Source organism: Suricata suricatta, chromosome 13 (assembly GCF_006229205.1).
Source record: "Suricata suricatta isolate VVHF042 chromosome 13, meerkat_22Aug2017_6uvM2_HiC, whole genome shotgun sequence".
In the NCBI taxonomy this organism is placed as follows: Eukaryota; Metazoa; Chordata; class Mammalia; order Carnivora; family Herpestidae; genus Suricata; species Suricata suricatta.
The window spans coordinates 25,999,837-26,027,592 of record NC_043712.1 but is presented as its reverse complement, the minus strand read 5'-3'; the positions used below and the strand labels follow the sequence as shown (position 1 = coordinate 26,027,592).

At 43.7% G+C, this 27,756-nt stretch overlaps 2 protein-coding genes across 2 annotated transcripts in view; both read left to right on the top strand.

The window, feature by feature from the left end:
• Positions 1–20,005, top strand: part of FKTN (fukutin) — a 94,973-nt gene extending 74,968 nt beyond the window's left edge. The window contains exons 11-12 of the mRNA XM_029921108.1: positions 6,970–7,084; positions 19,967–20,005. Of these exons, the coding sequence (XP_029776968.1) occupies positions 6,970–7,010 (41 nt within the window). The 3' untranslated portion in view covers positions 7,011–7,084; positions 19,967–20,005. The remainder of the gene's footprint in view (positions 1–6,969; positions 7,085–19,966) is intronic.
• TAL2 (TAL bHLH transcription factor 2) lies at positions 20,001–20,334 on the top strand. The gene has a single exon (XM_029921110.1). It carries the CDS (start codon positions 20,001–20,003, stop codon positions 20,316–20,318), a length of 318 nt encoding a protein of 105 aa, XP_029776970.1. The 3' UTR covers positions 20,319–20,334.
• Positions 20,335–27,756: the final 7,422 nt, after the last annotated feature.

The following is a 27,756-nucleotide window of genomic DNA, read 5'->3' as shown; positions in this document are numbered from 1 at the left end:
AAAAAATGATCCATAGAACTCCCTTATGACCCAGCAATAGCACTGCTAGCGATTTACCTAAGGGATACAGAAGTGCTGATGCATAGGGGCACATGTACCCCAATGTTCACAGCAGCACTGTCAACAATAGCCAAATCATGGAAAGAGTCTAAATGTTTATCACTTGATGAATGGATCAAGAAGATGTGGTGTATATATATACAGTGGTGTATTACATGGCAGTGAGAAGGAATGAAATCTGGCCATTTGTAGCAAAGTGGATGGACCTCGAGGGTGTCATGCTAAGCAAAATAAATCAGGCAGAGAAGGACAGATACCATATGTTTGCACTCATAGGTCTAACAGGAGAAACCTAATGGAGGACCAGGGGGAGGGGAAGAGGGAAAGAGAGTTGGGGAGAGAAAGGGACGCAAAACTGGAGAGACAATTGAATACTGAAAACAAACAGAGGGCTGAAGGGGAAAAGGGAGGGGGGAAAAGAGGTGGTGTTGATGGAGGAGGGCACTTGTGGGGAAGAGCACTGGATGTTGTATGGAAACCAATTTGACAATAAACTATTTTAAAAAAAAGAAAAAAGAAAATGAAATCATTAGCCCATGGAGATCTCTGCACTTCCTGTACATTGTAGCTTTCTTACAATAAACAATACAAACATTGTAGCTTTCTTACAATAGGCAAGGTATGGAAACATCCTAAGTAACTATCAAAGTATGAATGGATTAGAAGATGTGGTGTATATATAGAGAGAGAATGGAATATTATTTATCCACAAGAAGGAAGGAAATCCTGCTATTTGTGGCAACATAAGTCAACGTTGAAGGCATTATCTTAAGGGAAGTATCAGAGAAAGAAGAATACTGTATAATCTTGTTTATATGTGGAATCTAGAAAAACAAAACTCATAAATGGAGAAGAGATTGGTGGTTGCCAGAGGCAGAGGGTAGGGATGGTGGAAATGGGGTGAAAGTGGTCAAAAGGTACAAACTCCCAGTTATGAGATAATTTCTTGGGTAATAATGTACAGCATGATGAGTCCAGTTAACAATACTATATTGTATATTTGAAAGTTGCTAAGAGAATTGACGTTAAAAGTTCTCATCACAAGAAAACAAAAACCTTGAGCTATGTGAGGTGATGGATGTTAACTAAACTTGTGGTCATCATTTCACAATACATATCATCTATCAGATCATTATGTTGTACACCTTAAACCCAAACAATGTTATAGGTCAGTTACATCGCAGTAAAACTGGGGGAAATGTTGCCATTTTTGTTTGTCATAATTTCTTCCAACGAACACCTCATGAGCTATTACTGAAGCAAATATTAACAAACCAGTCAGTCCTAGCTTAGCTGTTAATTAAAAACCGTTTTCTGTGTTTTCACTGAGAACTGACTTCAGTCAGAGCTTGTGGGTAGTTCAGCCCGTGCACCCAGCTCCGCTTCATCACACTTTGTGTTTGGGACTCATTTTTTACTTTGTACACAAAAGTGCAAAGTATGCCAAATTGCAGCATTTTCCTCTTCTTAAATGTATGCTTCTCCAGAAATTTTGTGGAAATGCCTATCCTTACCAAAAGTCACTATTACTTTTATTTCTAACCTAAATTTATACCTTTACCGTTTAAGAAAGTTTCTGTATGACTATTCTCGCTCCATGTAATATACCAAAGCTATCTATAAACTACTGACCCAAGTGCTAGATGTAACAGCATTTTCTGAAGGGAGTACAAGTTATTGTTGCTAACAGAGGAGTAAAGATAGAGAACTATAATGCTGATTATTCATGTAACTTTTTAAAACAGATGTTCAACATCATTAACCATCAGGGAAATGGAAATTACAACCACAAAGAGATAGCCATTGCACACCTATTAGAATGGCTAAAATTTTAAATCATGGTAACACCAAATCCTATAGTTGTCTCTTGTATGGTTTTCTTTTTGGCATGTGTACTGTGCACCGTTGTTTGTACTATGATTTTACTACAGAATGCCCTTCTACATTTTATAAAAATTCATAATATATAACATGCTTCATAAAAGATTTAAAGGAATAATCACAGGTTTTAGAAGACAAATTTTTAGTTTTCTGTGTTTTTCTCCTTTCTTTCCTCCAGTTCTTCATTGATTTGCTCTGTAAATTTAATAATCCTCTTTAAAATTTATTTTCTCACCTATTACTCTTTTGTGTCCTTTTTAGTTGACCTTTCCCCAATTTGATTTACCAACAAAAGTCCTTTAGCAACTGGTATCATTATTCTTAGGCTTCTGTAAGTTTAGTTAATTTCATATTTATCACCAGCTTTTTTTCCTTTATTGAAAACTTCTAAATTCAATCATTCCCTCTAGTTTCAGTCATTCAGAGAAAAATTTCTAGTACATGAATACTGCAAGAAGGGTAATTGGATGAATAATTTTCTGAACCTATATTGCCACCAAATGTTTTTCAGCTCTTTTATTTTTTTTAATTAAAAAAAATTTGTTTACTTTATTTATTTTAGAGAGAGAGAGAGACAGCATGAGCAGGGAAGGGTCAGAGAGAGAGGGAGACACAGAATCTGAAGACAGGCTCCAGGCTCTGAGCTAGCTGTCAGCACAGAGCCTGATGCGGGGGTCGAACCCACAAACTGTGAGATCATGACCTGAACCAAAGTCAGACGCTTAATCGACTGAGCCACCCAGGCACCCCTCAGCTCTTTTAGAAGAATGACAAGTTGGAGTGTGTAAGAGTTTGTTTTGGAGCCTAAACTGTGCAAACCTCTAATCCAACCACATCCTGTTTAACAGAAAAACCAAAGGGTGACTTCACAGACCAAAGGAAAGCCTTTGCTTTTAGGAAGCTGCCCTCTCCTCATATCATGCCAGTTATCATTCACTATGAGCTATCTCATAGTGAATATCCTAGCGGAAAGCCAGAGAACACGTATAGTGGTCCTGTCTAAGTAGAGCAGCTGGTGATGCTGGAAATGATTTCTATCTGCACTGTTCAGTGCAGTAGCCACTAGCCACATGTGATTATTGAGCACTTGATATGTGGCAAATGTAACTGACAAACTGAATGTTTAATTTTAATTAAATAGAGTCATGTAGCTAGTAGCTCGCAATATTGGATAATGCACATTGAGAGAGTTTGATGGGACCAGCAAGGGCTTATGAGTTGTACAAATTTGGACTCAAATCCAGGAGCACCGCTTTCTAGTTTTGTGATTGTGGGCTAGTTATTTAACGTCTGATTTCCTATATTTTTCCAATTAACGGGGCTAAAATTAATACCTACCTTTAAGGGGTATTGTAAAAAATATAGGGGGGCACTTGGGTGGTTCACACTTCAGCTCAGGTCATAATCTCATGGTTCATGAGTTCGAGCACTACCTCGGGCTGTCTACTATCAGCACAAAACCCACTTGGAATCCTCTGCCCCCCTCTCTCTCTGCCCTCTCCCTACTTGTGCTCTCTCTGTCTCTTTTAAAATTAATTAATTAATTAAAAAAAAAAGAAATATAGGAAATCTACAGCTTCTGGTAGATGTTCAATAAATGACAACTATTGTTAATATTATTATCTTTACTTGCTTTTTTTCCTACTTTTGGAATAAATCCTTTGAACTTCTGTTTTCCTAATAAACCCAAGTAATAATTTTTCTGTAAGATTATATATTTAACAGTCTGGTAGAGGGCCTTGTCCTGAGGTCTGGTGATAAGCAATGACCCTGACCTCAGGGCACAGGTATATGTTCTGTCTTCTGGGGAGACAGCACATGGGATTAAAACAACACTTAGCAGAATTGAGTCTCAAAGACCAAGCTTAGGAAAGGGCACCAGAGTCCCAGACTTTGTGGAAGGCAGCCTGAGCATCCAAAGCTAGAAAACGCTCCAGGAAGGAGGGCAGGGGACGGACAGTGAGGTGCAGCTGGGTCTTAAGACTTAACAGAAAATTTGCACGAAGGAAGGGAAGAAAGCATTTCTGAAGAAAGGAAATCAATAAAATCATATAGCACTGCCCGGCTATAGTCTACAGCCATACCGCCCTGAAAGCGCCCCATCTCACCTGATCTCAGAAGACTACCTAGCTATGTATGGATAAATAGTTTTAAAAAATACAACTGGAAATGTGGGCAAGGAGCAGACTGGGGTGGGAGGGGGCCCAGGATATCCTTCTATGAAGTTTGGATAAAAGAAAGTGTAAAAAGATTATTTGAATAAGAACATGATGTCTTTAATAAACACTTCTGGCTAGATTACTACTGTCTTGAGGGCTGAGGTCCATTGTTGACTCAACAAATTTTCCCAGGCAGGGATTGGGGGGAATTTAGGTTCACTGACACTGATCCCAGAAACCCCGGGATCCCTCCAGTTGTGGAGACAGAGGGCAGAGCCTTACCCAGGTGGGCATAAGGTGCCAAGTATTCAGGTAAGGTCACTCCTAAAAATTCCCAGCCAGTGCCAAACACAGACACAGGGCATCCAGGGACAGAAAGTGCTCAAGGCTGAGAGGCACTTGGTATTGGGCTGGGAAATGGGGCTGCAGGTCACAGAGAAGAAGTATTATGGGACCAATGTAGGGTCTTATCCAGAGGGCACAGGGAATTAGAGATCCAAGGCCAAAGCATAGATAAATTGGGGCAGGAGAGTTGGTAGTGAGGTCCTGGGTTCTGGAGCAGATATGAAAGCAATTTCTGGAAAGGGGTAAAGGAGTGAGGACACACTGGTCCCTGTTAGACCTGAGGCAGCACAACCCAGGCAACGTGAGAGAAATGGGGAAGAGGGAGGGGCCATTTCTGCACCTGTTGCTTCAGCTGGAAACCAGGACCGGATGCACTCTCCCTGTGGGAACAAGCTTAGCTATGGGAGCTGGGGAAAGCAGAAGTCAGGAAAGGAGATGTGCCCAGTAGAGATGTGAGATTCTAGGTCTTAACTTGGTCCTCATTTCCCTGTTGTCTGTCTGCCTCTGGAAATGCCGCTCTCCAAAGTGGAAAGAGGAACTATTCTAGTATGAGGGCGTGGCTTATGCTAACAAGTGACTTTACTCTGTGCTTAGTTCAGGCAACTTGTAAGGAAACCAGATCTCACCAGCTAAGAAAGATAGACGTGCTCTTGGGCAGTGCAGAAGTACTGTGTTATGAAAAGCAAATGTGAGAACAGTGGCAAGAAATCAAGGTTTTCTCAGTAGATTTTTGTTGGTTACATTTAGAATATCATCCTCTAGTTGTCCTAGGAAGCCCCAGTGGAGCCTCCTGGAAACATCTGCTCAATCTGAGGGCTATGGGATACCTCCCTCACCCCCTTGGTGTATGTATTTGGTTTGAGATTTGTCAGTCTGGAAAGCTGAGGGCTCTGGGCAGCCTAGGCCTGGCAGATTTCCCCCACCTGCCTAAAATATGGCCCAGGGGGGCAGAGGCCCCTTCCTAGCCCAATCCTGCACCTCCACTCTCCAGGCCCTGAAGCCGTGGCCTTTATTTCAAGTCTGGTCCCCAGGGGGCTGAGTGAGGAATGAGGACAGCTGATAAGCCTGGCATTATTGACTTTATGGGGGAGCAGTCAATGAATTTACTTTCTGCAAGAGGGCCGCACTCTTATCTGCTGCGCACAGAGCGTCCAAATCTTCCATCTAGGAGACCCATTTGATGAGTCATGTCTCTTATACAAAGACCAGGGAATATAAAGAGAAGAACACCTCTTTCTTTTCTCCAGTACCTGGTTCTGCTCGCCACTTCCAGCCCCCTCCCCCCTTGCTTTCCCACTGCCCTTGGGTTATCGCCTGGAAGTAGCCTTCTCTGATCCAGGCCTACAAAGTGAAGGCCAAGCCAGCCTGGTCTTGAGAGTGGCAGCAGCTGGGCACACCCAGGGCTGCGCGTCCTTCGTCACTATGGGAAGAAAAGAAAAAGCCTGCTCGCTTGAGGCAGTTGTGTGCCCCGCTTGCTTTCTGCTGCAATGGTCAACATTTGCTCTGCACAGGCCTCAGCACCAGGTGTCCTGATGGACATATGTGTGTGCCTGTGTGTGTCTGGGTGTTACCAAGAGGTCCTGGGTCTGGGGAGCTGGAGAGTGGAAATTAATCCTTAGAGAGAGCCTGATGCTGAAGAGAATCTTTTCTTTCCCCTCTCTGATATCTCCTTCATCCAGCTCCGGGCTCTGTTTGCTCCAAATAGTGGAAGGAAATAAATGCTTCTTAGCAGCACAGGACCCAAAGCAATTGGAAGGAGAGAGGTGGGAGCCAGGATGGCTGGGCTGTGCAAATGAAACATGAAAGTGCCCTTTGGAAGACATTAGAGTTGTGTGTTCAGACTCTCCATCTAGTTTAAAATAGAGTTTTTCCCAGTAATAAAAATGAAAACAATTATTGAGCAACTGTGATTTTAGTAGGTGCCTGTTACCATCATTTTTAAACAGTTACTCCAAAGCACTCACCAGATCTTCACAGTAAGCTATGAAACTGATGTTTCCGATTGACAGCTGAGAAAATTGAAGCTGGGAGACCGTGGCTCAGGATGGCAACTAGTGTCAGAGCAAGGATTCAAACACCGGTCAGCCTGCCTCTGCAGCCGATCAAAGGCCTTTTCTTAGCTTTTACCCACTTGGTATTTCTCAGTACTATATCCCACTTAATTTGCAGCATATCAATGAGTATTTGCTATTCCCATTTTTTGGAAAGCAGCCTCAGAAGGGTAAAAAATTGATATTTTGCAATTCTGTCAGGTTTCTGTTTCTTAAATAAGTAGCCAGTTTAATCGAGAAAGTGACACAGCAGCACGGACCTCTGAAGCAATGAATACATTCCTCTACTTGCAGTCGGGACCAGTAACCTTATCATTGTACTTATCCCAGGCAAGGCCCAGGAGTAGACTGCAAACAGAGAAAACAGAGGAAATGAGAAAAGACATCAAGAAGATAGTATTACAATAGTACAGAAACTTTGCAAATCTGATTGTAAATAGATGATTCACTGCCGCTCCTCCTTCTTTATTCAGACAGCGCCTCACATTCGGATCCAGTTGAGGACCATCCCTGAGATCCAATGCCGGATGCTTCTTCAGTGCAGGATGTCTGCTAACTCAGTGGACACAGGCTGCGGCAATCTTCCAAGTAAGGATAACCTTGTTTACAGAGTAATATTGTTTATCTTCCTTTGTCTGCTAAAGTCACTGCATGCTGCAGGGGGGATACCCAAAGGACAGAGGGTTTTTTCTCTTCTAAATCCATTTTTTCCTTTATTGTTCCCACCTGTGAGTATGTCCAGGGCTACAAAACCAATATACATCTGAGACTTGGTCTGCAAATTCTAGCACCTTTCCTTTTCTGTCATGACTAGGGAATGACCTCAGGAAGTCCAAAAATGATGATAAAGCAGCCAAATTTGCTCTTTCCTTATGAGAGAAGACCAAAGCTCTCTCCCATCCAGCCCCCTTCCCAGTGCTCCAGTAGAGATTTGGGCCTTGTCAGCTTATTTCTCCTTCCCGGTGCCCTGGCTTCCTCCACCACCTGCTTTCATCTGCGGCCACTTGCTTTACTACTTTTTTATTTGGAGAAGGTTAGAGGAGGGGAGGTAGGAAGAGCCTCAGAGGAGGTGAGCTAATCACTAAGTGGCACTGTGGGTCCTGTGAATGGAGTGCCATTAACGTCCAGGAGAATTTACAGCCTCTGCTGGCTCCGGCAAGATGTTTGTCCGAGAGCCACTCGTGAAACAGAGTCAGCTGCATGGGAAGTCCTGCTTCTTTGGGCACACTTTTTCATATTTACCTTCTTTGGGAGCAATATTTTGTGTTGTCAAGGATGATAACTTGTTATGCAACTTTATAATCAAAATATATAATTTTTTATAGTAAATGAAAAAAATGGGATGTAACGCCTTGCGTGGCACTGAGTACTTAGTGGTAAATAATGGGGCAGAAGATTTGGCACCTGGCCGCTAGTTGGCGCTCAATATTACCCCCAGGTCCACCCAGCATCCGCTCTGCTGTCGCAGCCTGCTAAGTAGTCTCCTCACATCTCTTCTCACCCCCTGCCTACAGCAGCCTGAATGCTCCTCTCCTTAAAAAATACACAATCACCAACCCCCGCCCCTCTCCTGTGGCCTTGGAAGCATTCGTTTCACAGAAACAGGCTATGTGTCTTCCAACAGAAAGCAGGGGAGGCTGGAGGCAGCCATTTGGAGAAATGAGTCTGTGCTGTCTTGCATTCATTCAACAAATGTCTGATTAAGCCGCTTTCGTGTGCCATGAACAGGGTTTGCGGGGTTTAGCGATTGATGAAGTTAAGGCCGCGCCCTTTTGACACTTACAGTGTATAGCAGGCAAGCCAGTAAGCAAGTGACTAGAATGAGATTTGCTTTGCAGAATTCATCATGGTGATGGCATCCTGCTAACCAACCAGGGCGGCAAAGGAGTTTCAATTTACCAAATAAAGTTTCACAGGAAGATAAAACCTGTGACCAAGTCACACCCGCACACTGACAAATTAACTATAAAAGAATGGACACGGTTTTATTTGCAAAATGCAGAGTAGGTTGTAATAATATAAAATTCATGACAAAATCAAGGCAAAGAAGGCCATTTTACATCAATATGGGGTACAGTTCTCTAAATCAACAAAACTTTCATGAGTCTTCATGTCTCCAATGCATCGTATCTTAAAATATAAAGATCTAAAACAAACACTCCTGGACAAACCAAAAGGGAGGAACAAACATGAAATAGTAGAAGGAGATTTTCATACAGCCCTGTCAAATAGATTAAAATAGACCAAAACTCCTCAGAAGAATGCAAAGGATCGATTTAGTGGATGTGTATAAAGACATTTTATTTTTCAAACAGAGATATGCATTTATTGCTTATGGATTATTTGTAACAGTTGATGATCTATTTTACCAAAGAGACACTCTCAGTAAATATCCCAAAGCAAAAATATATGGAGCATATCTTTGACTACAGCACAGTAACATTTGAAATTAATAGCAAATGGTTACCCAAAAGTACAACAATAAAGGAAATTTAGAAGTACTTTCAAAAAGAAAAATTAAAATAAACAACAGATGTTAGAAACTAATGACAATGATGGCATAAATGGAAACATGGGATGACACCAAAGGTCTATCAGCAGAAAATTCATAGCCTGAAAATTAATAAAATAAGCACTCAATCTAAGAATGGGCGGTGGAAAGAGAACAAAATAAATATAAGCAAATGAGAAAGAGCAAATTTAATAAAAATAGAATAGGGGCGCCTGGGTGGCTCAGTCATTTAAGCGTCCGGCTTCAGCTTAGGTCATGATCTCATGGTTCGTGGGTTTGAGCCCCGCATCAGGCTCTGTGCTGACAGCTAGCTCAGAGCCTGGAGCCTGCTTTGGATTCTGTGTCTCCCTCTCTCTCTGACCCTCCCCTACTTGCACTGTCTCTCTCTGTCTCTCAAAAATAAATTTAAAAAAAAATTAAAAAAATAGAATAGACACTAATGGGTGAGAAAATCATAAAAATATTATATCACAGAAGTAATTATCAAAAAATAAATAAAATGTATAAGCTTCTGCAAAGCTAATCAAGTAGAGCGTGAAATCATGAGCACATAGCACATGAGTGAGAAAGGCAACACAAATACAGATCTATTTTAAATCATTGAATAGCTATATGTAATACTTTATTAGTGATTTTGAAAATGTCAAAGTTTTTATGTCAAAGCACCAAAATTAATTTGAGAACTAGAACACTTGAAGGAACAAAACCCACCTAAAAGGATTCACTAGTGAATTCTATTACTATCAAGAACTAGCTCATTCATGTGATGAGTAAGTTGATGGCTGGATACATGATAGGTGGATGAATGGATGGATGGATGGATGGATGGATGGATGGATGGATGGATAGATGGATGGATGAAGGGTTGGATGGATGGATGGATGGATGGATGGATGGATGAAGGGATGGACGGATGGATGGATGGATGGATGGATGGAGACATGGATAGATGGATTGGGGCCTGGATGTGCAGAATTGGGGATTAGGAAGGGAGCTAAAAATGAGAAGGGAAGAGAGCTTTAAGACTGGATAAGACTGATGCTTGATCTCCAGTCAAAATAACCTTGGCCCCCAACCACCTGGGCTGACAGAAATCTCTTCTGAAACCCCAGGTTTGGTCTTTCCCGAAGCTGACAACCCCTGCACATAGGACTAGAGGTCCAGTATTCACGGGCTAATCCAGACAGATCAATTAAGCCAGTGGAAGCAGAGAGGCTGACAATGCCCGGGCTCTCCCAGTGACCTGCCCTTCCCTTGCCAGGAGCCCGCAGGTGCAGTCTCTCCAGGGGGCAGTGAGAGCCATGAATAGTAAGGGTTTTAGTTTGAGCACACAGAGGCGTTTAGCTGCCCAAACCTAATCCCTCAATAATCGGATTATGCAAATTCCTCCTCCAGCCCCTTCCCCTGGGGGGACCGGGACCTAGCCCCTAACTCTCCACACTGGGAGACTGGGATGGGAGAGGGCCCATCATCTGAAGAATCACTGCTAAGTGGAACAGTGCACCAAAATTGTTTCTCAGTTTTAAAAATGATAAAAGCAATGGTAACATGTAAGACGGTTTTGAGAAGAAAACAGATGTCAACCCTGGTCCCCTGTGCCAGAACCGCGATGCCCCCTACTCTGTAATCTTCGCCTTTCTGCCAGCCTTGTCCAGTTGTACACAGATCCCACTCTACAGCTGGTTGTTTCCTTCTGCGTCACACATTTCTGATCATGCTACCCAGTTGCCACAGTTCTTTTTTCACAATCACAGAACACACCACTAAACAGATACTGACCTCACAGGGTTTGGCTAAGAGGGAGGGTAATGCGGTTCATGCTTTAAAGTATCACATGTGGTCTGTGAGAATGGTGATCTAACAGGGCGTGTCAGGAAAGCACGGGCACTGGGAAGCCTCAATTCCCCTGCCATGTACACAAGACAGAAGGCCAGGAAGAGGACAGACTGGGAATGTTTGCTGGAAATATCGGGTTGTGCACAAATTGACCGATTAATTCTCTCCAATTCACCCTCCAATGCTGCTGCCAGAATCAGCCTTGTAACCTGTAAATCTAAACATGTCACTCCCATGTTCAAGGCATGCAGTTAGTTTCACATGGGCTGTCCTCTCCACCACTCCTAGTGTGTAATTGCACAGCCTTACCCACCTTCCTACCCGGGCAACTGGGACCCGCTCTGGATGGCCCTCTACTGGCGTTCCTCCAACCCCCATCCGGTGCCCACTTGCCACATTCTACCTCACACTCTGCGTATCCAGGACCCCTGGATTTCTACTCAAATGGTCTTAAAACCATTTCAGAGCCTGCACAGGGCTCTTTCTTAGGTCCGTGTTTGCTGGGAACCCACATCATATACACAAGGCCCTTCATAGAGCAGGACAGAACTGGGCAGTGGGGAAAAAATGAGTCAGGAGTCTCCATTTGTACCCTTGTCCTCGATCCCACAAACGTCAGAGGCAGCCTATGCCTCAGGGCTGGTTTCAGTGCCACCCCAACCACAAGCTATCTCTGATCCTCCAGCTAGAATCTTTTGCCTTCCTAGTTCCACGTTCACACCCTTTGGCACTCAGGACTGTCTTGTATTTAGTGATTTTTGTCATGCCTCTCCCTCCCAATGGCTGTGAACTCCTTGAAGGCAGATGTAGAGTTTTCTTTACCTTCTTGCCTCCTGAGAAACTAGCAATTCGTGCAACCGATTTTTAATTTATGATAATAACTGTATTTTTAAATGTTTTATTTATTAATTTTTTTTGAGAGAGAGAGAGTGTGTGTGTGTGTGTGTGTGTGTGTGAATAGGGGAGGGTCAGAGAGAGAGAGAGAGACAGAATCCGAAGACAGGTTTCAGGCTCTGAGCTATCTGTCAGCACAGAACCAGATGCGGGGCTCAAACCCACGAATCGTGAGATCATGACCTGAGCTAAAGCTGGTCGCTTAACCAACTGAGCCACCCAAGCGCCCCTAACTGTATTTTTTTTAAAGGAGGGGGACAAACAAGCACAAATTCTCAGTGGCTTACACAGCAAAGATTTATTCCTTGCTCATGTTACATGGGGGCTGTGGTTGGTTATGTGTCTGCTCCATGACTTCCAGGCTGAAAGAGCGACCCCAGACATAACCTTCTCATGACTGAGCCCAACCAAGAATCACTCTTAAAGCTTCCATTCCATCACCACGGATGTCAGGTCTGCTCACATACCGTTGGCTAGTGCAATTCACGTGGCCAATCGCATGGCCAAGTCCTCTCCCCCGACCTACAGGGAAGCACTGCTAGTCAGATGGCAGTGGGTGGGACTATATATAATTTTCCTAGGGAAGGGAGCCCCTAGCCGCCCTAACAACCCTATCACTGACTATATTTTACAGCTGAGGAAACTGAGGCAGGGAGAAATTATGTATTTTCCCAGGGTCATGTAAGTGGGGTGGACCGGGGGTTTCAGTCTGGGTAATGCAACTCCAGAGTCATTTACTCTGCTAGTGTCGTCTACTAAGCAGAATTGCACTGTGAATTTATTGTACCAAATCCTATGCCGGGTCCTTCAGAGAATGTGATGTGTAGAAATTCATTACTTATCCATTCATTAATCAATCAATGTTTGATGAAACCTATTCGCTGGGGTTGGGAGGAGAAAGACAATAAGTAAAGCATTACTAAATGGAGATGTGCACTAAAGAGAGAATAAATAGGGCAGGAGGATGAAGAGTCCCTGTGTGTGGGAAGATGCAGTTTTAGATATTGTGCTCAGAGAATCTTCAGAAGGTGACATTTGACCAAAGACCTGAAGAATGTCAGTTCCTTGAAGACAGGGATTTGTGTCTGTTTTGTTTGAAGTTGTCTCCCTGCTTCTGCACAGGTGCTGGACCTTAGTAGGTGCTCAGCAACACCAAGTGAAAAGAGAGTGTGAAAGGGAGCTATGTGGATAACTTGGAGGCAGAGTGTTTCAGGCAGAGAAAACTGTGCAAAGGTCCTGAGGCAGGAGGGTGTTTGGTGTGGTCCTGAGCCAATAAAGGTCAGAGTGGCTACAGTTGACCAAACCACAGGGAGAGAAGGAACAGACAGTCAGGCAAAGGGTATGTTAGGGGCCATTGTGAAGACTTGAAGTTAACTCTGAGTGAAAAGGAGAGCCACCTAAGGATTTTCATAGGACCATTCTGAGTGATGTTGGATAGTAGATGGAAAGAGAAAGTGTAGAAATAGAAGACCAATAGGCGGCCCCTCAAATAACGGAGCTCTGTGCTGGGCACCGTGGAACCTGAGATGCGTAAGTCCAGGTGTCTGCCCAGTGCAGGGACTGCTGTGCTTCCTCCGTGCATCTTCATCTCCTGGAATTCTTAGTGAAAACGCGAATTTCGGACCCCACCCCCAGAAAACCTGATCTAGCCGGTCTGGGTCGTGAGCCCCGGGAGCGGGAGCGCGGGGAGCGGGGAGGGACGGGCGGGAATCCCGGGCAGAAAGGGGCCCCGTGGGGCCTGGAGACAAAGGCTTGGGTACTATAAAGGCGGCAGCGGAGGCGCGGCGTCCAGGCGAGGGCGCACAACGGCCAGCGACCGCGACGACGACGGCGCGGTCTCCTGGCTCTAGGCGAGCAGGTGCGTCGATCCTTGGGGTACGTGGGTGCCGCTGGGGCCGGACTCCTGGGTCAGCGGGTCCCCCACGCAGCGCCGGGTCCGAGCCGCGGTCGCTCTGGAGGACAGAGATGTGGAGGCAGTACCAAGTCGACTCAGTGAGACCTGGGGGCTTTCGGAGCTGTAGGGGTGGTGGCGGGGCCCCGGGGGAGCATAACGGCCTCCCAGCGCGCGTTGGCCTGGCAGCTTCGCCCTGATAACGCGGTGCTGGAGACACCCCGCTGCACCTCCGAGGGCCGTTCGGGCGGCGTCTGCGCACCGGTGAGCTGCTCCCCGAACCTGGCAGGCGCGAGGCTTGAGCGCCAGGCCGGCCCGCAGGTTGGGCGAGACGGGCAGGGCATGCAGGTGCAGGGGGCGGTGAGGCGCGGGTGGAACTCTCCCAGAGCGCAGGATGCCCACCCGAAGACCGTTATTCATCGTAAATGTATGTATTTTAGAACATCAGCATGCAGGGTCCTCTAACAAGGGAAGCAACTTGCTAATAGCCTGTGTTCTGATTTTTAAAGGACATATGAATGATATATAAGGGATATATGTATGTATATATACATATATATGAAACATACCAACTGGCTACTGCGGGGGGGGGGATTCAATAGATAGAAAAAGAATCCTGTATTTGTTTACTTTATGCACTTGTGTACTGCTTGGTTTTCATTTTTTTTTTTCTTGGATGAGCATGTGTTGCTTCTATAATAATTTCAAAAGGCAAAGCCATACTCAGTGTTAGAGGTTAGGTACCTTCCCTTAACCCAATTTGTAAACTCCCGTTCATCTCCCTCTTTCTGGAGACTATTTTTACTTATTTTGAAGAAAAAGATGAAAGAAGAGACCAAATGGCAGGAAGAGAAATTTAAAGTCTTATGAACAAAGAGCCATCAGAGTCTAAATGCCGGGGACAGGCCACCACAGGAATGTTAGCTGTGACCCTGTGCTGCACCCTTTCCTGTGGCCCCAGGGCTCTGTGTCCAGAAACCATTGGCGCACACACACACACACACACACACACACACACAAAAGTAGCAGCCCCTATTGGGGGCATAGGTCACTTTCTGTGGAGGCATAATCATCATTCTTTTTTCTGGTAACCTGTGACTTTCAGTGGTGGCACCGTAATAGAAATTTGTGCCCACCTATATGCCTATTAGATTTACCATCACATTACTCCTGCCTGGGGAATTTTTAACACCAGGTCTGTGACACCCACTCACCCAGAGATATGTGACTAGAAATCAGGGGTTCCATATATCAGGATAGGAAGAAAAATTTACATCTTTATTTGCAGTAGCCTTTAATCTAAATTTTGCATTTCCGTTACGTATGAATGTGGGTGATACAAAGTATCACCAACAGAAACTATAAATCCCTTCATCTCACAAATGTTGCAGATCTTTTGAAAAAATAATTATATCACCAGGTAGAAATTATGGTAGTAAATCATTTAGTGTGTTAAAAAAAAGAAGGTGCATTATTTACTGCATTGCACTTTTAAATTATGTTAATAAGTATTAATTATAATTGGTCATTTTTATGTGTCTGTGTATTTCAATTCATGCGTTTAAAATAATTATTTTGAGAAGGGAACCAAAGACTTTTTACTTTATGTATTTAAAATCATTGTTCTGGGATGGAGTCCTTCCACTGACTTCCCCAAACTGCCAAAAAGGTCCAGCATAAAAAAGGTTGTGGACCCTGACCCAGCAGGAGTCAGTGGTGACAAGATGCATAAATACAAAGGCATAGACACAGGCTGTGGCACCGATTCCCTGCGTGACCTGGACAACATGCTTTACCTCTGTTTTGACATCTGTCAGATGTTTTCTGATTCAGTGGCATCTGGTGAATTTTTCAAGCTCTTAAATTATTCTGAAATCAAGCTTAGCAGTAATCAGCCCTTACAACTGGGAAAACACTAAATGCAATTTCCCTTTGATTTAATAAGTACTTGAGTAATTTTCCAGTGACCGCTGCTTTGAATTTTTCCAGCTTGTTAAATCGCTGATTTCTATTTCCCCCTGTGGAGAAGAGTAACACCCTTGAGGATAAATCAACAAGGAATTATTAAGCGCCTTCCAGGAGGGCAGGCTACATTTGTGAAGCCTATCTTTCCCTCTCCTTATTTCCTCTGTCTGCTTTTAGCACAATAGGATCGAGCCCTCTTAGAACACAACAACAGTTAGTTTATCCTGCCTAATCTTTTTCTTCCCAGCTTGAAAAAGATCCCCCACCCCAGGGACTAGAGTTGACTTAGTGAGTAAACTAAACCCTCTTTTGACAAGAGAAGCTTGAAAGTAACTTTTCTCCCACAGTCCTGGCCACAGAGCAGCCAGTTTCTGTGTGAGCAAAACTGGACTAGTTTCCTATCTTAAAATCTCTTGATTTAAGTTCAGACTGTCAAATTTTAGTTTTTGGTTACAGTCCTTTTTTTTTTAATTTTTTTAACAGTATGTTTATTTTTGAGACAGAGAGAGACAGAGCATGAATGGGGGAGGGGCAGAGAGAGAGGGAGACACAGAATCTGAAACAGGCTCCAAGCTCTGAGCTGTCAGTCAGCACAGAGACCGACGCGGGGCTCGAACCCACGAACTGTGAGATCATGACCTGAGCCGAAGTTGGATGCTTAACCAACTGAGCCACCCAGGCACCCCTAGTTGGTTACAGTTCTGACAACACTCCTCTTTTCATTGTAGATGAAAGACTAAGTCATTTAGAAATGAGCTAAGTTAGATAAAAGGCAATAGGCAGGGCACTGTGGCATTTCAGAGCAGAAAGAGGCCTTCGGTGTCACCTAGTGCGCCCCCTTCAATTTGGCATGATACATGGTGGCCAGGAAGCTCCCTGGAAAGCCTGACGCAGGTGCTGTTTCTCTGCTCCCACAGCCCACGTGCTTCACTCTCCATTCACAAGGCAGTGGTTTCCTCGGTAGCCAGCAGCCAGCACAGAGCCTGGCACTCGGGGTCAGTAGTGTTGATACCTAAGCTTGGAGCGTCTAGGTTGTACTTGGGTCACAAATCGTACTAAGAGTGTCTCCACAGAGAAAGGAAGTAGACCTGAGTGGCTGGTGGAGGGAGCCTGAAGCCAGCCAGTGAGCTTGGGCAGCCATGCTTCCCTTACACTGGTGCTCAGCACAGCAGTCCATCCCCAACCCAGGCAGAAACAGGAAAGGCAGCAAGAACAGGGATAGAGAAATGTCCCGGGAGCATGCAGGGAATTGAAAATGCTATTCTTTGGAGTAATGACACTGCCCATCTGTATAGGAAAGAGAATCCTTGTATTTAAAAAAAATTTTTTTTAATGTTCTATTTATCTTTGGGAGAGAGAGAGAGAGAGACAGCATGAGCAGGGGAGAGTCAGAGAAAGAGGGAGACACAGAATCCAAAGACAGGCTCCAGGCTCATGAGCTAGCTGTCAGCACAGAGCCTGACGCAGGGCTTGAACCCACAAACCATGAGACCATGACCTGAGCTGAAGCCAGATGCTGAACCAACTGAGCCACCCAGGTGCCCTGAGAATCCTTGTATTTATTCAGCACCTATGTAGCAGGCACATACTGTCTCATTTATATATTCATATACATCACATAATATATTATTTAATTCTCAAAAGCACCCTGATCATGACTTTATTTCCAACTTCCAGAGAAGAAATCAGTTAAAGCAGTTAACTGATTTTCACAGATTCATATATCTAAGAAATTGAGAGCTGAGATTCAAAGCCACATCTTTCTACACTAAAGCCCATAAGCTTTCTTAGTCTTTTCCTATTATGAAGCAAATAATATATGAATCTTTTCTTATTATAAAAATGTTAAGTGTTACCCAACTGTATCAAAACACACTCATCTCCTTTTCCTACCTTTTTTTTTTTTAAGTTTAAGTTTACTTATTTATTTTGAGACTGGGATGGGGGGTGGGGGGAGGAGGGAGGAAAGTGCAGAGGGAGAGGGAGAGAGACTCCCAAGCAGGCTCCCTGCTCAGGGCAGAGCCAGACTCAGGGCTCAACACAGGGCTCAATATGGAGCTTGAACTTACCAACCGTGAGATCATGACCTGAGCTGAAATCAAGAGTCGGACACTTAACCAACTGAGCCACCCACGCGCCTCACTCATCTCCTTTTTCTGTCTTCCCCCAACCCACTGTCTTCCCTTCAGGAACCACATCAGTCTGGCCTGAATCCTTACAAGTATTATGTTCTACATCTACACAGACACATATATGTCCATGTACTCTTATAGACCACAACAAACAAATACATAAATCAGACTCAGACATTTTCTATTACACTGTAGCTTCTTCATTAGGAAAAAAAATGCTAAATTACAATGAACATTTTCTTTTCCCTGTTTTATTTGTTGAGGTAATAATTGTAATCATTTAACATTTATTGAGCACTTACTGTGTGCCATTTTGCTAACATGGTTTACATGGATCATTTTATACATCCTCACAAGTAGTACCATAAGTCATGCTTTACTTATGAGACATCTGACAGACAGAGAGTTGAAGTAGGTTGCTCGGGGTCACTCAGCTAGGAGGAGCAGCACCTAAAGCCAAACCAGGCGTCTGGCTCCAAAGCCTGTGTTCTTAACCACCACGCAGATGCTTCCATTGGTGACTGCCCTCTGTAGAGTCAGGCCTTGATGAGAACGGCATGGCTTGTTCTAACAAACTGAGACCATCATTTGGTTCCTACAGAAGGGCAGACACGCCAGCACACGTGGAGTGGAATGACGTCTGGAACACGCCGGCATCCCTCGGCCAATCCCAGCGGTGTCCACAGTGCTGTCACTACAGCCAACACCGCGTGCAGATGTTTATAGCACGAGTGCCTGGCACAGAACAGACGCTCTGCTCTTATTTCCCTTAGTTTCCAGTTCACAGAATGCTCTCACGGGCCGTATGCCATGCGATCCTTACAATAAGCTATGAGGACGGGGCGCCTGGGTGGCTCAGTCAGTTAAGCGTCGACTTCGGCTCAGGTCATGATCTCATGGTTCATGGGTTCAAGCCCTGCATGGGGCTCTGTGCTGACAGCTCAGAGCCCGGAGCCTGCTTCAGATTCTGTGTCTCCCTCTCTCTCTGCCCCTCCCCTGCTCATGCTGCCTCTCTCTCTCAAAAATAAATAAAACATTTTAAAAAATCTTAAAAAAACAAAACAATAAGCCATGAGGAGAGGATGGTATAGGTATACCCATTGTATGGCTAAGGAACTGAGGCTCAAGTTGGCTAAGTGACTTAGGCAGTGCCGCACCGCTGACTGGTGTTTGGCGCTGTGATGAGAACACACACACGCTCTGTGAGAAAGGCTGGCTCTTCCCCTCTGCTGAACTCCTGCTACATCTTCCCCCAGGACTGCAGGGATCGGGGGGGTGTACTGCTTCCTTATCATACAGAGTTCAGATAGGGATGAGGGTCCCCTGTTTGGAGAGTAGACCAGTGGTGCCCAATGTCTGCCAAACACCAAGATCACAGAGAGGTTTGTTTGCTGCTGCACCGTCTATGTTCCCAGTAATGCATGTTAGTAATGCATGGGCCTGGAAAAGGGGGCCCATGCCTCTAAGGGTTAAAAATGGCAAAATAAGATTTGGCAGTAGATGGTGCTACTCCACTGTCCTGGGGTTGGAAAGGTCACATGAGTGCCGGCTCGTGGAGGCCTGAATATCTTCTATAACATCTGTGGTAAATCGTCACCCCCATTGGCCCCTTGTCCTTTCTTCTTGTCATGCGGCATATCGCCACTGTGTTTTTCATAAAAGAGAATCTGAAGACTCTTCATAACTGTGTTCATCCTCCCCTAAATATGGTGCAGTCTGGGTATTTTAGCTTTTGCTCAGTGAGGTCCTACCCTTCCGGGGAGGTCTGCCAGCTGAGAGGGGAGCTGCGCTCTCTCTCCGTTCCCACAACTATCTTATTAGTGGAACCTAGAATCACAGCTTCTATTTTTTGCGAATCCATATTCAACTCCCTATTGGCTAAATATAGATTTTATTTGCATGAGTACTAAATCCTATGCTGTTCTGGATTCTGGACAATTAGGAAGAGTTGGTTATAAAAGCAGTGGTGAGGGTGCTGGGGTAAAACAACCTTGCAACAGGAGGCTTTGAAACAGCTAGGGAGGAAAAGGCTGAAGGGTATTGTTCTTACCTTTCCCTTTCTTCGGCCACATTTTCTTCCCTCACCCAAAGGAAAACTCAAAAAAAAAACAAAAAAACCCCAAAACCCTAAAGATGAGGAAGTGAATTTTTTAAAACCCAGGTCAAGAAGAACTGACATCTTAAGTTCTTGGCAGGACATGTGATACCCAACAGCCGTCTTATAAGGCATTGGCCCTTAGGGCCCTTTCTCTTTCCTGTCTCAGGAACTCGAACATGACCAGGAAGATCTTCACAAATAACAGGGAGAGGTGGAGACAGCAGAATGTCAACAGTGCCTTTGCCAAGCTGAGGAAGCTCATCCCTACTCACCCTCCAGACAAAAAGCTGAGCAAAAATGAAACGCTTCGCCTGGCAATGAGGTATATCAACTTCTTGGTCAAGGTCTTGGGGGAGCAAACCCTGCAGCAGACGGGAGTGGCCGATCAGGGAGACATTCTGGGACTCTTCCCCCAAGAATCCCACCTGCCAGACAGGACTCTGCTCGGTGACTACCAGGTTCCTTCACTTGACCCAAGCCACCACATCGCATAGTAGGGCTCTGGCTGTCATCACCCAGGGCTGCGCTTGCTCAGAAGTCACTGGCTGAGTGACAGCCTTTTGCATGTTCCAGAGTCAACTTGATGAATAAATTTGGTGGCACGGAGCCAGCTGCAGGGAGCCAAAAAGAGGCCATGAGGAATGTGGCTTTGGAGCCTGGCACCCCAGGGTGGGCCAGGGAGGGGGGCTTCAGACAGAGCAGCCTGCCTCTATTTTATTTATCCAGGATCTTCATAATGTTTGGAAAAGAAAAGGATAGGTTAAAAACAGGTTGTAAAATCACTGCTGTACTCAGTATGTTTTCAATGACAAGGAAGGAGTTTCTCCATCACAGATCTCAGACAGATGAATAGAAAATGCTTCCCTCAGAACAAATTTTAAAGTTTGTTTTGAAAAATGAAGTACGTTTGATGGAGGGTGAACAAAATAAGGTTGAATGTGAAAATAGCCCTCACAGAGATGAACCTGGAGGCTTGTGGGAAACTCTGGAGAAAAGACCCACCCACCATGTGCGGATTAGAGGACAGAGCAGATCCCCGTGGAAGAGCTCTCCGTCCTTCGTCTCGATGGAAATGTGAGGTGTTGCTTGCATCGAGCCATTTATATACATGTTATCTCTACAGCCAAATGGTGGATTCTATCTGTGAGCGGAAAGGACTGGATAACTTGTGAATTAGAGTTTATAGTTTTCTTATGAAAAACAGCTAAAATAGGTTATCTAACCCCTTAGTTTCACATGTCAGCCATTAAAACTTTTAATGCAGCCTGAATTCCTGCTGATTTCAGACATGTGAAATTCAAATATAATTATGAAAATCCAAACATTACCATTTAACGACTCGTTTAACAGGGAGCTTAGTTTAAACAAAAGATCTAGAGTAGACAATAGGAATGTAATACCAGACTTTAATGAATTAATGAATTTGTAATTTGTCTTCCTTGCTGTGGAGCATTAGCTCCGTCTTAGGCGGGGAGGGGTGGGACCCCTCGTCAATGAAACAGCACGGCTCTGGGAGAGCTACTCCCCACCATGTGCCACCCTGATGATTGGATTCAAAGATGGATTCAAAGATGAGTCCCATAGCTGAGCCCAGAATACAAATCACGTCATTTGATTGTCTCTGGGACATTTTATTTCCCCAAAGTTCTTGATGGTACATTGGTTTTAAAACCTTCTGAACCACAGGTAGGAAATCGCTGGATTTGCAATTACAGATTTTCCAGCGTATTCACAATAGAGGAATTTAAATTTCCTGTTGCTCCAGACAGAAGATATTTGATTTATGGAAGGTTGAAAAGGTTTGGTTTGGTGATCAGAAGAAAGCTGGATAAGGCTCCCCACAAATCTCATTCCCCACAAATAGCAAGGTCATAATACCATTAACCTCTACCCAGCACTCACGCTCATAGCCCAGGGCATTTTCCGAAGCAATATGTGTTCCTTCTAGGCTCTTTCTTTAAACCACATTCCGTAAACTTCCCTATGGACTCAGAATAGTACAGGGAAACACATATACACAGAGACCAGGCGATATCCCCTGAATGTGCACTTCTTTCTAATGAGCTTTATGTGGACTTAAATTTGTCCCCAAACTACCAAGTGATAGCATATCTTAAAGCTTTGATGACAGTTGTCAACGGAACATTACTTACTCTCTCATCTGGCATCAAATCAAAGTAACGCTTTTGACAATATTTTTTTATTAGCTTCATTTTAACCCGTTGCCGAGGAAAGCACAGAAGACTTCTTTGCCTGAGTGCAGGATTTTATTGCTCTTCTCAGAGTGAGTGCATTTTTCTACTGTTGGGGCCACTGTGTGTACAGAAGGCCTTCTCACTGAAATGTGAGAGAGTGCTCCTGCAAAGCCATGAGGAGATTGAGTTCTCATTAAACTATATGAGGGGGATAATGATTTAAAGAAACTCTGCAGTAATTCCATTGAAAAATGAATAAACATTTAAAATATTACTTGATGTAATTCACCTCTTAAATTATGCTGCAAGCTTAGATTTTGGTCTATCAGGTTGTGTTTGGGTTAAAGGGACCGTCAAAAGGAATTGTAGGTATACACAGATAAAAACGTTTGGCAAGGTATCTGTGAGACCAGATGCTAATTCAAAAATTACTCTGTGGTATTCCTTGGTGTCTTATGCTCAAAGGCTTGGTGATTGCAGTAGTAGGAATTTATGGTTAAAACACATTACAGTTCTCTGAAGGGACATCTTTTTATGGATCATTTGAAGCCAACAGAAAACGTTAAGACAGATTATATCATCTATGCTACTCTGTTACTTGGAAGAAATGTTTGCTTTGCTACGGATACCCCTGGAAACTTTTGGAAACCAGATATAAACGGGCCATTGACTTATAGAAATCATTAGATTGGCAATTTTACTCCTCATTTTACAGAGGACAAAACAGGACTAGAGAGTTATGTGATGACTTTCCAGACATCCCATGGAAACCCAGGACACGGTGCTTGATTTCCTGACCCTACAACTTTTCCACAGCCCTGTTCAGCCACTACGTTTTTTAGGATTGAAAATGGATAAGCACCTTATTGTTATGCCCATCTCTTTTCAACGTGTTCAGTAATCTTCATAGGCCTTTTTATTGAAATTAAATTATTGTGCTTTATAGAATGTGATTAGGTGTATTAACCAAAGACTTTTCTTGCTGATGTGTTTTGTGAGTTTTTAACCATTGAATTTGCTATTTAACTATTAATTTATTGCAAATAAATTATTTAAGAAAAGAAACTGTTCTTTACAAAAAAGAATTTAATAAATTTACTAAGCACATCCACCTGTTCTCTCCATCCTCACAGCCACTCTTCTGGCTTTGACCTCCTCCCCCACCACTGTTTTTAGTCTAGAAAAAAATCTAGCATTGTCTAGTTAATCTTTCTCTCTCTCTTTCTCTCTCTCTCTCCCTCTTTTACTCTGGCTCTTTCTTTACTTTGCCTTTCACCCAGCTCTCTTATTGTCCTTCTCAAATCATGGCTATGGTCAGATCACTCCCCAGCGATCAGGCCTTCAGTGTCTCATCCACCAGACTGAGACTTATGTCTTACCCCAGTCAGCCGGGCACTCTGCAGCCCGGTCCTTCCCTGTACCTTCCACAGTCCCCTAAGTATACTGTATATGCAGTGAAACTACTTCACTCGATGCTCCCCAGACACATCCCACTTCTTAATACCTCTGACTTTTCTCTTGTGATTCCACTTGCAGGCATGAATGTTCCCATTCTCTCTTGGTCTTTTTTTCTTAAGCTTATTTATTTGTTTGAGAGAGAGAGAGAGAGAGACAGCACGAGGTGGGGAGGGGCAGAGAGAGAGAGGGAGAGAGAATCCCAAACAGGCTCTGCACTGTCAATGTGGAGCCCAATGTGGGGCTCAAACTCACAAACCCATGAGATCATGACCTGAGCCTAAACCAAGAGTCAGATGCTTAACCAACTGAGCCCCCCAGGTGCCCCTCATTCTCTCTTATTCGATTTGCCCTTCCACCTGCACCAAGTTCCTCTCACTAAAATCCTTCATGACTGATCTTAAACACCACTCTTTCACAAAGCTTGACTCCTCTTAAACACCATCTCCTACATGAAGTCCTCCTAGATTTCCACCATTTAATCTGATCTCTCCTTTCTTAGAACCTCCTTTTGTGCCTTATGACCCTTACTTCCTCTAGTCAGTGTTACAGACATCTGTGTATATGCTGTGCCCCTTCGCGCAGCAAGCTAAGGTCTTGAGGAGAGGGGTGGTTCCTGACATTTCCTTCTCACCACAGCCTCCAAGAGACTTCACTTTCAAAATGAGAAAACTGTAATCAGGACTGCCTCTGTTAAGAATATTCCCCTAGCTTCCCCTAAAAGAGGACATTGAAATGAAACTTGATCAGGCTGAATTTTCCTGACAAACCCAAAGCTTAATGCCCTTCTTAAATGTTTGTTTCTCATCGTTTCTATTCAACATGCCCCTTATAACACCTGCCTTAGGAAGTTTCACCACCTAGGAATGGCTTGAGGTGGCCGAAATATGTATAAGTTATGCACAACTGGCTTTGTCCTGAAAAAGGCAAAAGATGAAAGGGGTCTGGGAGAATGGACAGCTTAACTGCTGACCCGCAGGTCAAAGGTTAGCTAAAAGTCACATCCTTAAATAAAAATGTCTGAGATAAGGAGGGAATCTAAAAGTCCAATGGCAATGCAAAGCGAGGGATTTAAAATGGCAGGTGTTGGAAAGGAACACCAGGAATAAATGCACTCAAGGGATTGCAGGAGGCCAGGGGCACAGTCTCCTAAAACACTGTCACTTCTGTGACCACGGCGTTTCCCAGAAAGAGGAAAACTTTGCCTTTTATCTTCTCTGTCTTGCTAACAACCGACACAAAGTGATCTTAAAGAGCACTAGATTTTAACATAAATAGACATAAATTTAGTTCGGTTTGTAATCTACCAAATAAAGTTACTCTAAGAATTTAAGTTCCAGAGCTCATGAATTTGCTGGTAGTCAAGTAAAGCAAGCTGTTGAATTGTGTTATCTGGAAAACTCTGAAAAAACAGGATTATTATCCAATATGTTCATATACTTGGACATAAGTAATTATCCTTCTGGGAACCTATCACAAAGAATTAATCAGAATAATGGTCAAAGAAGTATGTACATGTATCTCTACATCAGAATTTTACAAAGTATGTAAAATGATAACACTAAGAGTAAGAGCTAAGCCTTGCGGAGTGCTTACTATATGCCAGGCACTGTGCCAAGAACTTCCAATGCATCAGCTCACCTCATCTTCATAGTGATGTTGTATTGTTGACATTATATTAATTATGTGTGTCATTCTCAGTTCCCAGAGGAGGAAACTCAAGATTAGGAGGTTAGTTATCTTGTTCCAGTTTCCACTGCAGAGTTAGAATTTGACCCTCAGTTATTTTTACTCAAAATTTCTGCTTTTCATGGACAGATTTGTATGTGTGTGTGTCAGAATTCTTACTTCTTTTTTATTTTTAAATTTTAAAAAATTATAGGGGCACCTGGGTGGTTCTGTCAGTTAAGCATCCGACTTCAGCTCAGCTCATGATCTTGCGGTTCATGAGTTCCAGCCCGGCATCAGGCTCTGTGCTGACAGCTCAGAGCCTGGAACCAGTTTCTGATTCTGTGTCTCCCTCTTTCTACCTCTCTACCTCTCTCTCTCTCTCTCTCTCTCCCAAAAATAAATAAACATTAAATTTTTTAAATTTATTTTTTATTGAAGTATAGTTGACACACAATACTACATTAATTTCAGGTGTGGGAATTCTTAAATTTAAAAAAGCCTAACCACTTTAACAGAACATCATGGATCAGTCCTATTACCCAAAAACACTAGTGGGTAGTCAAACACAACCCCGAAAAACAAAGCCTCCTATTTAGAAGCACCACGCCAGGGGTACTACCAGGAGAAGACTCCGTGACGACACTGTCCTGCAGAGGCAGGCTGGGATGTCACCTGCAGGAGCAACTGTTCGCTCCTTTGTTTGGACTTTGCTTCCCACCTCCACTTCCACCTGGGCTTAAGCATAACCTACGGTTCAGAGCATTGGCACGTGTGTGCGCGCATGCGCTCATGCACAAGTGGGGAAATCACATCTCTTACATGTCCTCCTGGTTTTAGCTCCTCTGGAATTGAGGAGGAAGGAACGTCTAAGGAAATGGACAGTGTTTTTCTTTACTGGGCTTGGGGTTGCATTCTCTTCCTATATTCCATTTAGAAGGTTTGTATCAATTCTTTTTAACTGGTGATAGAAGCCCCAGGTGTAAAAACACTGTGGAACAGCAGAGAACTAAATCTCTTAGATTCATCAAGACTCTATCTTGCACATAATCTTATGGCCACTGTGACCCTCTCCCCACTCTGGGAGAAGTGGAGTGCTGAGCTGAATATTCTGCATCGGCTCCAGTAGTCAGCTCACTCCAGTGTTTTTTTTGTGTCTTTCACTAAATTACCCAAGATTTCATTTTACCTTATGGTGTGTGGATGTGTGCGTGCACACGTAAGGATATGTGTGCACATGTCCTCTTCCCACCAACCAGCAGAACACCTGAGAGCATACAATTATATCAACAATTGGGAAGCATCAACCCCATTGCACCCCGTACAGGCACTGCACCAAGAATGGATTTTGAAAGACTTAACAATGGTGACTGGAAAATAGGTGGAAGGAGATGGGCTAATCAGTTACATGAGACTGTTGGGGCTCTAAGAGAAGTTTGCAGGGAGAGGTTGTCATATTAGTGACATCTTTCGGTCTTCCCTTCAACTCCTTTCAGTTTGGACCAGTGAGTAACTAAATAAAGCTAAAGGTGAGGATCTGGGGTGCCTGGGTGGCTCAGTTGGCTAAGCGTCCGACTAGATTTTGGCTCAGGTCGTGATCTCATGGTTTATGAGTTTGAGCCCCACATTGGGTTCTTTGCTGACAGAGTGAAGCCTGATTGAGATTCTCTCTCTCCCTCTCTCTGTTCCTCCCCCACTCATGTGCATGCTCTCTCTCTCTCTCAAAATAAATAAATAAACTTAAAGAAAAAGGTGAGGGTCTGTTGGCCTAAGATCCAGTTTCTTGGTGTCTCTTTAACACTCTACCCAAGTAGGTAGAGGTCATTGATCACAAGATCTATGTGATCACAAAATGAGATCAAATACCGTAGGGAGAAACCTGGGGTTAAGAACTGTAACCAGGTGTCCTAGGAGGTCCCCAGGCTTGTCACAAGGCGTGGTAATGTTCTGGATGGGGCAGGCCCCAGAGATGCCCCTCCTCCATGCCTGCTGGACTGGAGAAAGGGAAAAAACTGGATCCCTGGTTAGCTTTCAAATAATATGTGGGAGGAGAGCCCTGAATGCTCTCTGAGCTCACTCTCCCTGCGTGACTAGATTTAAAAGAGAGGAGAGGAGAGAGCTTCAATCAAGTGAACAAACACAAGAAAATGTAGCATTTGCCAAATTGGGATCTGAATCTTCTAAAAAGCTTTTGCCTTGAAGCCCTAATTTGGGCAAACATTGTAAAATATTTTGGAGTAAAAATGAGTTTTCAGAAGGTAGTCACATACATAGTTGAAAAGAGAACTTTCTAAGCAAATCTTTAAAAATACAAAATTCCCAAGGCATAAACATCTTTTTTTTAAAGTACTTCTCTTTAAAGAATAAATGTGTGTTATTCTGGCCTGATAAAGTGTTTAGGTGGATAGGCTAAATGTGTAAAAAAGTTGAAAAGCTGTACATTTTTTCATTTGTGGCTACAAGGATACTAAAATAAAATGGTCTCAATTCACCTGCCATATTTTTATAAATTGATAAAGTGTTTCTAGAATTTATAATTTTTGCATTTTAATAATTAAAAAAATTTTTTTTATTTTTTATTTATTTTTGAGAGGCAGACAGCACAAGCAGGGAA

What these genes read in the sequence shown, in the direction of transcription:
- TAL2 (XM_029921110.1), top strand. Translation starts at nt 20,001, where the DNA reads ATGACCAGGAAGATCTTCACAAATAACAGGGAGAGGTGGAGACAGCAG.